The sequence below is a fragment of the Ruditapes philippinarum genome, unplaced genomic scaffold (genome assembly GCF_026571515.1).
Source record: "Ruditapes philippinarum isolate M1 unplaced genomic scaffold, ASM2657151v2 ctg4438_1_1_1_1, whole genome shotgun sequence".
NCBI classification, from domain to species: domain Eukaryota; kingdom Metazoa; phylum Mollusca; class Bivalvia; order Venerida; family Veneridae; genus Ruditapes; species Ruditapes philippinarum.
This window is the reverse complement of record NW_026852997.1, coordinates 1-13,454: the sequence shown is the minus strand read 5'-3', so window position 1 is coordinate 13,454 and position 13,454 is coordinate 1. Positions and strand designations below refer to the sequence as shown.

At 35.3% G+C, this 13,454-nt stretch overlaps 1 protein-coding gene across 1 annotated transcript; it reads right to left on the bottom strand.

The window, feature by feature from the left end:
• Window positions 1–6,025: 6,025 nt before the first annotated feature.
• LOC132730599 (putative RNA polymerase II subunit B1 CTD phosphatase RPAP2) lies at window positions 6,026–13,448 on the bottom strand. The gene is made up of 6 exons (XM_060716559.1): window positions 12,380–13,448; window positions 11,852–12,012; window positions 11,091–11,185; window positions 8,830–8,910; window positions 7,521–7,589; window positions 6,026–6,666 (listed from the first exon to the last, which is right to left on the bottom strand). The coding sequence occupies exons 1-6, from the start codon at window positions 13,380–13,382 to the stop codon at window positions 6,510–6,512; spliced, it is 1,566 nt and encodes a 521-aa protein (XP_060572542.1). The 5' UTR covers window positions 13,383–13,448; the 3' UTR covers window positions 6,026–6,509.
• Between the last annotated feature and the right edge of the window lie 6 nt (window positions 13,449–13,454).

Below are 13,454 nucleotides of genomic sequence, written 5' to 3'. Positions count from 1 at the left end.
TATTGAATGAGTGTAGTTTAATACTAAATTTAATGAACAAGTTGAATAAAATCATATTATGCGAGCCTCTGGCGAGCATAATATTGTTTTATTCAACTCGTTCAATAAATTTAGTATTGAATCTACACGAATATAATATTCTATTTATCACATATATAAAATAAGAACAGTAAACTGTTAAAATGAGTAATTTTTTTCAAAGACGCGCCTATAGTGTAATGCTAACATTAGCGTGCTTTAACGCTATGTTTATATATTGCGCAAATGATTTCACTTCAAAGTGTTATTACACTAGTGAATATAGTTTTTATTAAATGGCTTTATTACACTCCTGCGCCGCGGTTTATGTGATAAATATAACTTATACAACAAAAAACACTGCAAGATGTTCTCTTATTGTCAGAGATGTGATATTAAAAATAACAAAACAAGTACTGTAGAACTGATTTTATTTATGTCAGACTAATTTTCACGAATTTTTTTTTTGAATACTGGTATTATTTCCTAAAATGCGAAAATTATCACGACACAAATTAAAAGCAGTTTACAGAATGTGCTTGAAAAATTGCTTGTAGTGCTTGGTAGATAAAAATGTGCTATACTTTTAGTTAGGTAAGTTAAAGATCCTGTAACCCATTTTGTTCATGGTTTTGTATCATAAATAGGATGCTCAAATAAAGATTTTATCAATTTTGTAACTTCCAAAAAACATTATTTATTAAGATATTACCGAATTTACCATTTCATGTAGATAAAGGGAGGTAGTAAAAATTTATTTTCTATAAAGTCTTAGTCAAATTTTTCAATAAGAAATGAATGCCTTTATTTTAATGATTACATATAATGTGGACAAATATTTGCAGTACATATTTTACATATTCTTCGATGTTTGAAAATTGTTTCATAAGCATAATTATATACATATATAAAATTTCACTTAAGTGTGGTATACAACCTCAATTAAATAGGCAGGATCTTTAACCTCATATATTTTATGATTTAAGTCACAGGCAATAGAATTATAACTTTGTTATATGTGTTATTATTGTATTTGTTCACTTTCAAATAAAACAAGAGGGCCATGATGGCCCTAGATCGCTCACCTGAATTATCAAACTCATCCAAACAATTACCTAGACAAGCATTCTGACCAAGTCTCATGACAGGTGAGTCAAAAATGTGACCACTACAGTGTTAACAAGGATTATCCATATTTGAGCAGTGCGACCTAGTTTTTTACCCAGGTGACACATATTCAAACTTGACCTAGAAATCATCAAAACAAACTTTCAGACCAATTTCCAGGATACTTGGATCAAAACAGTAGCAACTAGAGTGTTAACAAGATTTTTCTATTTTTAGCTCCGGTGACCTAGTTTCACATGCGATTTCGAACTAATCCAAGCAATTACCTAGACAAGCATCCTGACCAAGTTTGATGATAATCGAGTCGAAAATGTGACCACTAGAATGTTAACAAGGTTTTTCCATATTTGGGCGGTGTGACCTAGTTTTTCATCCAAGATGACCCATGTTTGATCTTGACTTAGAAATCATCAAAAAAAAACTTTCAGACCAATTAACAGAATATTTGGATCACAACAGTAGCCACTAGAGTGTTAACAAGATTTTTCTATTTTTAGCTCATGTGACCTAGTTTTTCATCCGAGATGTCCCATGTTCGATTTATTCCAAGCAATGACCTATTCAAGTTTCCTGACCAAGTTTGATGACAATTGAGTCAAAATTGTGACCACTAGAGTGTTAACAAGGTTTTTTCTATTTTTAGCTCCTGTGACCTAGTTTTTCATCCGAGATGACCCATGTTCGAACTCATCCGAGCTATCACCTAGACAAGCATCTTGATCAAGTTTGATGATGATTGATGCAAAAATGTGACCGCTAAAGTGTTAACAAGGTTTTTCTATTTATAGCTCCGGTGACCTAGTTTTTCATCCGAGATGACCCATATTCGAACTCATCTGAGCTATTATCTAAACAAGCATCCTGACAAAGTTTGATGATGATTGGGTCAAAAATGTGACCACTAGAGTGTTCACAAGGTTTTTCTATTTTTAGCTCCTGTGACCTAGTTTTTCATCAGAGATGACCCATGTTCGAACTCATCCAAGCAATTGACTAGACAAGCATTCTGACCAAGTTTGATGATGATTGGTTCAAAAATGTGACCACTAGAGTGTTCACAAGGTTTTTCTATTTATAGCTCCTGTGACCTACTTTTTCATCCGAGATGACCCATGTTCGAACTCATCCGAGCTATCACCTAGACAAACATCCTGACCAAGTTTGATGATGATTGGGTCAAAAATGTGACCTCTAGAGTGTTCACAAGGTTTTTCTATTTTTAGCTCTTGTGACCTAGTTTTTCATCCGAGATGACCCATGTTCGAACTCATCCGAGCTTTCAACTAGATAAGCATCCTGACCAAGTTTGATGATGATTGAGGCAAAAATGCGACCGCTAGAGTGTTCACAAGAAATTGTGGACGGCCGGACGGACGACGGACATTCACCGATCCTAAAAGCTCACCCTGAGCAAGCTCAGGTGAGCTAAAAAAAGATATGAAAGAATTTATTTGTTAGCAGTTTATTCAAGGCATCTCATGAAAAAGATTTATGCATGTAAAGCTGAAAATTGATTGAATTGAGTTGTATGAAAGTGATAAGTTTAAGCATATTTATTGAAGCTCGATTACGAAAGATCTTGCAGCTTATATTAATCACTTTTGAGTCCACTTCCTGGAACCAACCAGTACTGGTGCCATTTGAAGAAATATGGTCCTGACCGAATAGGGCTCGAACCCATGGTCCCTAAGTTGAGAGGCAGACACCCTAACCACTAGGCAACCGCTCCCCTTGTATGAGTGTTGATGTTTGTCCGCCAAGGCTGAGCAAAATCGAATCATGCACCACTGTGGGTGCAGCTTCTGTTGTTATCCCCCGCCGATGGAATCGGGAGGGGGATATAGTTTTGGCGTTGTCCATCTGTCCGTCCGAATTTCGTTTCCGGAGTAGTTCTCTGCAACTACTGGCTGGAATTCAACGAAACTTTTTGGGAATCATCAATATCAAGAGGAGATGCGCATCTGACCGTCCGTTTGTCCATCCGTCCGAATTTCGTTTCCGGAGTAGTTCTCTGCAACTACTGGCTGGAATTCAACGAAACTTTATAGGAATCATCAATATCAAGAGGAGATGCGCATATCGTCGGCTTGTTCCGGTCAGACACTTTAACTCAGAGTTATTGCCCTTGATTAGTTATGTAGTATGCATATAGAGTAAAAATCGTTTCCACGCTACTTCTCTGCCACTACTGGCTGGAATTCAACGAAACTTTATGGGAATCATCAATACCAAGAGGAGATGCGCATATCATCGGCTTGTTCCGGTCAGACACTTTAACTCAGAGTTATGGCCCTTGATTAGTTATGCAGTATGCATATGGAGTAAAAATCGTTTCCGCGCTACTTCTCTGCAACTACTGGCTGGAATTCAACGAAACTTTATGGGAACTTTCAATACCAAGAGGAGATGAGCATATCGTCGGCTTGTTCCGGTCAGGCACTTTAACTCAGAGTTATGGCCCTTGATTAGTTATGCAATATGCATATGGAGTATAAATCATTTCCGGAGTAGTTCTCTGCAACTACTGGCTGGAATTCAACGAAACTTTATGGGAATCATCAATATCAAGAGGAGATGTGCATATCGTCGGCTTGTTTCGGTCAGACCCTTTAACTCAGAGTTATGGCCCTTGATTAGTTATGTAGTATGCATATAGAGTAAAAATCGTTTCCGCACTACTTCTCTGCAACTACTGGCTAGAATTCAACAAAACTTTATGGGAACCTTCAATACCAAGAGGAGATGCGCATATCATCGGCTTGTTCCGGTGAGACACTTTAACTCAGAGTTATGGCCCTTGATTAGTTATGCAGTATCCATATAGAAAACTATTTGTTTCCTCGCTACTTCTCTGCTACCACCAGCTGGAATTCAATGAAACTTTATGGGATACTAAGAGGAGATGTGCATATAGTCGCCTTGTTCCAGTCAGATACTTATAACTCAGATTTATGGCCCTTGATTAGTTATGTAGTATGCATACATCTCATTGGCATTTCCAGATTTTACTATTTAACACAAAGTTATGGCTCTGTTATTTCCCTGAATATTTATCAGTTCAAGTTCAAAGAATATTACTGTTTATGCCATGATTAATATATAAATAAAGCCTTATGTCTTAAGTTGTTGTGTTAATAATAACCAGTACTCGGCGGGGGATATAAATTCAACGAATTTGCTTGTTAAAATATATTTATCCATCATTCATGAATTATTTTTCTTGACAGCTATATTTCCGTTATTACTTGTGACATAATCAATTTGCTCGTATGAAATGACAACTCCCAGAAAACTACTACAATGTAATATTCCGTATTTTTATTCATTCATACCAATATTATTCCTTTAGCTAAAATCATATTAAACATTGATTTGGCTGTTCAGATATCAACAAGCAAATTCGTTGAACTTATATCCTCCGCCGAGGACTGGTTATTATTAACACAACAACTGAAGACATAAGGCTTTATTTATATATTAATCATGGCATAAACAGTAATATTCTTTGAACTTGATAAATATTCAGGGCAATAACAGAGCCATAACTTTGTGTTAAATAGTAAAATCTGGAAATGGCAATGAGATGTATGCATACTACATAACTAATCAAGGGCCATAAATCTGAGTTATAAGTATCTGACTGGAGCAAGGCGACTATATGCACATCTCCTCTTAGTATCCCATAAAGTTTCATTGAATTCCAGCCAGTAGTAGCAGAGAAATAGCAAGGAAACAAATATTTTTCTATATGGATACTGCATAACTAATCAAGGGCCATAACTCTTGAGTTAAAGTGTCTGACCGGAACAAGCCGACGATATGCGCATCTCCTCTTGGTATTGAAGGTTCCCATAAAGTTTCGTTGAATTCCAGCCAGTAGTTGCAGAAAAGTAGTGCGGAAACATTTTTACTCTATATGCATACTACATGACTAATCAAGGGCCATAACTCTGAGTTAAAGTGTCTGACCGGAACAAGCCGACGATATGCGCATCTCCTCTTGGTATTTATGATTCCCATAAAGTTTCGTTGAATTCCAGCCAGTAGTTGCAGAGAACTACTCCGGAAACGATTTTTACTCTATATGCATACCGTATAAGTGGTTTTTTCTGCGGTGACTTTATTTCTGCGTTTTCTGCGGTCAGTTTCAGCACCGCAGAAATAAAAACCGCAGAATATTTTTCTTTGTGTTTTGTTTTTTAACCTGGTACTATATCTGCACTGCATTATGACCTGTTTCATCTAAACTTTAAAAGTAATAACGACTAACGGATTATAACGGTTAGCGGGTTTTCAAGTTGAATAAAACTGTTGTCTGCTAAGTATGTATACTGTGTTTGTTTGTAAGGATGTACTTATTGTTAATTATTTTAACTTAAGAATAAAAATATTTAAACAGCATGTAATTTATAGTGTTTGCCGATACGCTAAATGTTTGTTTATCACTAAATAATTCAAACCATTTCAACCCTTATACTGCTAAATAATCGTCGAATACTTTAATTGTCATCTGAATTACGGTATCAAATTAAAGATACTACCGGGGTATATTTTTCACACATCATTTCACGCTAATCAAAAATGCATACCTTTCTTTTGTTGTGCATTATATTTGTTTGCAAGGAAGCAATATAATTGTTTGTAATACTGTACAGTCTTTTTGTGACGACGATAAACAAATGCGAATGTGTACATGAAAATAAACTAGAGAAATGTTACTTTGATAAGGAAAGTCGCAGAAATTAAATCACGTTTTGTTCAAAGAATGTGCCGCAGAAATAAAGTCCGCAGAAATTAAAACATGCCAAAATTTGGAAAAACCGCAGAATTAGGAGCCCGCAGAAAAAACCACTTATACGGTACTACATAACTAATCAAGGGCCATAACTCTGAGTTAAAGGGTCGGACCCGAACAAGCCGACGATATGCTCATCTCCTCTTGATATTGATGATTCCCATAAATTTTCGTTGAATTCCAGCCAGTAGTTGCAGAGAACTACTCCGGAAACGAAATTCGGATGGACGGACGGACGGACAACGCCCAAACTATATCCCCCTCCCGATTTCATCGGCGGGGGATAACAAATAATCATTGTCAATAATAATTTTTCACAAAATTAATTCATCATTTAAATGGCATTTACTTGAGCTTGATTGAAATGAAAGGTCAGATGTTCTTTAAACCACATTTTAGTCTGTATACTGGAACACCAGTAGGGTTAGAATTTCTTTAAACTTAGTCAGGGGATGACACTTGTCAAAAGACGGACACTACGTCAAGAATTCGACACTAAGTCAAGAGGACGACACTACCTCTATATAATGTCATATTGTATAAACCACTCCTCCCATTTTGTATTATTTTAGACGTCTCTAGGTTGTTCAAATGTTAATAATTTGTTAACAACAACATCCACTTGTTCTATACTCCCACCAATACTGGATAACATTACGATGAAATATTTCTCGGCACCTGGGCTCGTAAAACTTCTCTGTACTGTCACCATCTTTCTTGATAACCTGCAGACATAAAATTATTCAAAAGATAGATCTTACTAACGATCAAATATATCTGACCCTATATTACATTAATGATTGAAATCTGGGTATAGTTCTGATAACATAAAAGATTATTTACCAGGGATTTTTTTTTGGCTTATTTTAAGCCGTTATTCGGTCATATTCCCAAATGAAAATAGTATATAATTTTCACAATCCACAGGAAAAAATTCCCAATTGAAATTACAAAATAAAAGTATTGAATAAAAATTCTAAAATCTTTGCAAATAAGGACTTCTTCACTGTAATAGTGCTTAAATGTTTGAAGATGCCATCATAGACAGTAATTGTTTGCATCCATTTAATCACTGCAAAATTTCAGTCATGCAGTTTTTCCCAATTTTTAACAAAACGCCATTAAAATTCCAATTTCCATGGGTACGGGTCGTGTTCCCAAAATCCTGTGTATAAACAGGGTGCAGAAGAGATTTGATTTCTATAACCTGAATAACTTGTCAATATTTTGTTCCCATGTTTTTCTGACTTTTATGGTCAATCAAACTAACCAGCTCTACTGGATAACTAACCAGTAATTAACCAATTTCTCCTCAAGTGACTGACTACTAATCACACATGATTTCAGAATCAGCAGTGAGAGACAAATGAACACAAGACCCATTGTGCAAGATCAATCATTGACCCCTGGATTATTGACCCGATGTTCTCTCTAATAAGCTGTGAGAAATTACTGTGTACAGTTATACATGTACGCCAGAATACAAATTTACATATTTTTGTATTTTAGTGTTATCTAAAGGTACACTATCAAGTCAGGAATAAATAACATACATGGGTTATCATGGAATCAAACTTACATTCTAAGTAGTATAAGAGTGATTATGGTCCATTCCGCAGGCTTAAAGAGGATGTTGTTACTTGTCAAACTGAAATATATCATAAATATATATCATATCGTAAATATGTAAAGTGATGATGTCACACTAAAGTTAAACATAGCTTAAATATATAAGGTCAATTAGCACTAAGAACAAAAGCGATCAGTAATCACATGTGTCCCTCATGATGGCCAATTTCATGTTGGGACAAATTTTGTGACAGACGGACAGTGCACAACTAGACTTGGTACTGATCATTCCTGTAAAGTTTGGATAAAATTGCACCAGTAGTTTATGAGGAGTAGTCCGGACAAGCTTTTGCGTATCTGGCAACACACAGAAAAAAACACCTTTTTATCAAAGGGCCATAACTCGGCCAAAAATCATTCAACTGGAAAACCCGTGCAGTACGCGCAAGGACTTGAGCTACAGATCAATCCTGTAAAGTTTCATTGAAATTGCATTAGTGGTATAAGAGAAGTAGTCCGGACAAACTTTAAACTTAAAAATTATTAAAGGGCCATAACTCTGACAAAAATCATTGAACCGGAAAATGCTGACAATATGCACAACTAGACTTGGTACTGATCCTTCCTGTAAAGTTTGGATGAAATTGCACCAGTAATAAATGAGGAGTAGTCCGGACAAGTTTTGTGACGGACGGACAGACAGACAGATGACGGAGAAGTGATCCCTATATGTCGCCACTACTCCATAGAGGCCACACAAAAATGCAACTGCCCCTGTGGTGTGATGGTAGCATACTGGACTGGCAATCCAGAGACCCGTGGTTCGAGTACCAGCTACTGTGTGCCGATTTTTCTGTGTATAATTTCCCACTTACAGATCATCTATCATAGATATGTATCATATCCTATCATAGAAATATATCATATCCTATCACAGATACACATATATATCATATCCTATCATAGATACATGTATATATATCATATCACAGATATGTATACTATTCTATCCTAGATATATCATATATTAGTGAAGTCATGAATGTCAGAGATTTAATTTCATGTAGAAAATTTCACCTTGCCCGAGGATCAAATGAGCAACCCCTTGATTACAAATCCGACGTTCTCCCGTAGCTGAGCTACCGGGTAAGTGGGCGGACATAAACTAGGAATGACAGCTTGTGTTCATCAGCTATGTACATTGTAACATTAAATATTTGTACTTGGATATAAGTCTGACAAGGCACATTAAGAAAATAACCATTAAAAGTAATTGTGCAGCTAGCCTCGCACCGTACATCAAGAATATTGAAACTTACTTGAATGTGTAAATGAGTTCCTTCAACTCTGTACATATATCTTGTACCAGCAAATGCAATGGTGGTAAAATATCTGGTAATCTACAACAACAACAAATTATACATGATATAATAGTGATAGCATATAACAGTACATTCACTAACTTTAATTTGTTTGTTTGTGTTTTAAAGTGTATAAGGCTGCAGTAAATCTGATGAAATACCTTTTATAAAGATTTAAAAACAGTAAAACTTTGTTGTTTTCATAGCCTTATGGCCATTTTATGAAAGATTTGTTGTATAGAATGTCTAAGTCACTTAATATGTATGAGCATTGAATGAGAAGAGAATAAAATGTTACGGAACAAAATATTCTGTAGCTATTCTCGTAGGTTTGATGATGATTTCATGCATGCCCTACTAGCTTTCAATAAAACATAGTGACAAATTTCTTTCAAATTCGGGTATTCTGTAATAATTTTACTAAGTCACAATATAAACAATAATTTTCCAATCCACAAGTATCAAAGATATATCTATAAACTTTAAGTCACTGTACTATCAGTAAGGTCAAAATGTGACATTCTTTGCTTAACTTGTTAAGCAAGAAGGCCTTCAGTGCTTTACGCAGAAACAGTCAACTGCAAAAAACCATCAACATAGCTTGATGCCTTCCAAACATGAAATAAATCAATATCCCTGGTGGGTTACTAAATCATAGGTTTGAAGTGCTAAATTATACCTGTGGTGTAGATATTTTAGGTGCTACAATTAGATGAATCATTCATATAAATATATCACAAATTCACAATCAATCAACACTTGTATACAATATTTTTAGAGATGTGTAACACATCTGCGATTCTTAGACATTTTGTTACAAGCATATCTGCGATTCTTTGACATTTACTTACAAACACATCTGTGATTCTTTGACACTTACTAACAAACACATCTGTGATTCTTAGACACTAACTAACAAATACATCTGCCATTCTTAGACACTAACAAACACATCTGCGAATCTTAGACACTTACTAACAAACACATCTGCCATTCTTAGACACTAACCAACAAACACATCTGTCATTCTTAGACACTAAACAACAAACACACCTGCGATTCTTAGACACTTACTAACAAACACACCTGCGATTCTTAGACACTTACTAACAAATATATCTGTGATTCTTAGACATTTACTAACAAACATATCTGCAATTCTTAGACACTTACTTACAAACACATCTGTGATTCTTACACACTTACTAACAAATATATCTGTGATTCTTAGACACTTACTAACAAACACATCTGTGATTCTTAGACACTAACCAACAAATACACCTGCGATTCTTAGGCATTTACTAACAAACACATCTGCATTTCTTAGGCACTTACTAACAACACATCTGCGATTCTTAGACATTTACTAACATACACATCTGCAATTCTTAGACACTTACTAACAAACACATCTGCCATTCTTAGACACTTAACCAACAAACACATCTGTGATTCTTAGACACTTACCAACAAACACACTGGCGATTCTTAGACTATTACTAACAAACACATCTGCGATTCTTAGACACTCACTAACAAACACATCTGCGATTCTTAGACACCCACTAACAAACACATCTGCGATTCTTAGACACTCACTAACAAACACATCTGCCATTCTTAGACATTTACTAACAAACACATCTGCCATTCTTAGACACTTACTAACAAACACATCTGCCATTCTTAGACACTTAACCAACAAACACACTGGCGATTCTTAGACTATTACTAACAAACACATCTGCGATTCTTAGACACTCACTAACAAACACATCTGCGATTCTTAGACACTCACTAACAAACACATCTGCCATTCTTAGACATTTACTAACAAACACATCTGCCATTCTTAGACACTTACTAACAAACACATCTGCCATTCTTAGACACTTAACCAACAAACACATCTGTGATTCTCAGACACTAAGCAACAAACACATCTGCAATTTCTAGACACTAACTGCAATTCTTAGACACTTACAAACAAAAACATCTGCCATTCTTAGACACTTACTAAAAAACACATCTGCAATTCTTAGACATTTACTAACAAACACATCAGCCATTCTTAGACACCCACAAACACATTCCATATATACTTTGTTTAATGGTAAATAGCCAGGGTTTAACAAGAATGCAAAAGCATGTATTCTAAATGAACTCACTGGAGTTCAGACCCAAAGAGACAGTCTTGCAAAAAAAAAAGCACTTACATTCTGTTTATTCTGTCAAGAACTATCTTCTGTCTAATCAACATTTGATCATATCTGTCGACAGTTGGTAACACAACCTTGTCTGAACCATCGTCCTAAAATACAGGTATGGGCAATAGAGTAAACTGTCTGCTAATACAGTGTCTTAAGCAGCCAATCTGAGCCTGCATCTCTTGTCTGGTTGCTTAAGACAGGTTTGACTGTATTTCAAGTTCTTTCTCCAGGAATGATGTTTAAATCAATTTTGCCAAAGATATCTGTGACAGAAACCTCCAATATGGGTAAATTTCAATTCCATCAGATTCCCTTCCCTCCTCCCTCCACCCAATTCTCTTTTGACCTATTTGGTAAAAAGGGACCATTACCCCTTTCCTGAAAATTTTCCAAGAATATTTTTACATTATGACAGTGTTTTAAACTCACTAATTAGCATATTAGCTATTTTTTTAGAACTTTTTTCTTTTTTACTTTATGCCCAATTTCAGATTTACATACATGTAGCTCCTACTTTGGCAGTACCCAAAATCATTCCCAAATGAATGGGAAAAACACTGAATAACCATATGTTCATCAGATAAAGTAAAGTACATGTAATTCAAATGACCTAAGCTCTGTAAACCTCAAAATGCAGCTATGGCACTTTGCTGACACACAAATTTTTTTTCATAACCACTTTTTTACCCTTGGTTTAAAGTTTTGTAAAATTTTCCCTTTTTTATGGCACAGAAATACCCCCACTCCCTGTTTCAAATGTTACTAACCTTTTTAAAAGTTTGTTTCTCCTGAACTTTGTATGTAAAAGATCCCTTCATAAACTCTCTGACTCGGATCTGATCTTCTTCCAATTCTTCGCGGAGAACTTCAAAATGTGGTAATGGTGCCGAGGGCTTGTCTGTAAAATCTGAATCCATTGTCTCCTCACCTAAACAAATATTTAACGGTTAATGCACTAATCTCTTGTGCATTAACATCTGCAGAAGCACAAGGATGTATTTAAAGGCCAAGCCTGCAGGCGAGGGATTTAATAAGTCTGAGTTTAGCCCTATTCTTGCATAAAAGTATATGTCTAAACTGGTAATTTTGCATTTCATTATCTGTTGCCATGCTTTCAATATGGTAGTGCCATGTCATTTGTCAGTTATGTTTTGCTAATAAAACTACCGGAGCCCCATCATTGCCATTCATCAAAAGATAATATGACTAACTAAGCAGTCCATCAATAGAGAAAAAAATACTGGTAAAATTGTTATAAAAAAGTTCATAAAAAAATAAAGACAAAAACAAATTACCAAGCAGTCCGTCAAAATCTTTCTCCTGTGCATCCACTTTAGCTACAAGAGCTTTGTACTGTTTCTGAAACACCGAGTTAGCAGACTTTGTCTCATCTATATCCCCATCATTATCATCGTCAACTTTTAAATAGGCTATGGTTTTGTCAGTGATCCAAGATCTAACCCCTCTACTGATTAAATCTAATACTGACAAAGATTTTGTCTTCTTTTGATTGTCACAAGCAATGTCATTTACAAAACTTTTGCCTTTCTTCTTTTCTACTTTAGATTTACAATAACTTTTCTCAGAAGTTTTAATTTCAGAATGTTCTTCATGTCTAGGTAGAGCGTCTTCTTTTGGTTTAGTAGCACTGGATTCTGGTATTTCAATTATATCAACTTTTTCCTTCTTATTAGTATTGTTCTCTGCTCTTTTCTCAACAGTTTTAGTCTTATCACCAATATTGTCACATTCTATGTCCCCCTTTGTTGTCTCCATGCTATCAATTTTATCACTAATGATATCAGATCCTTCTCCATGCTTAGTCACAGCACTCACATTGTTTTCCTCATTTTGAATATCTGCCATCTTACTTAGAAGTGCTTTTCTCTTATCAAGTAACTGCATTAGGTAATCTGTTTTTGATTTACTTGGACCAACTTCTTTATGTCTTTTAGAACTTTTAGATTCAGATGAATTTTTCACATTGTGTTTAATTGTTTCTTTGACTGTGGTCTTTTCAATTACAACATCATCAACACTATTGTTAGTAGTTTCTGTATCAGTTACCTTACCTGCATGACCACTAGACATTTCCTGGTCATTTCTACTGTCATTCGTTTCTATACTAAGCTCATCCATTGCCTTGTCAAGAGTGTATGTGACTGAATCATCTCTTTTAATGCTGTCTTTTTCATCATGGTTACCATCATTTACTTGAGTGTCTATCTTTTTGTCATTTTCTTTCTTCTCACTTTCCAAAGAATCACCATCTATAACTTTCTTAGCAGATTTTTTCATTTCCTTTTCTTTCTCTATCTCTATATCATGTTCGTGTATTCTTTCCGCCAGGTTTTTCTGGTATTTTTCTAG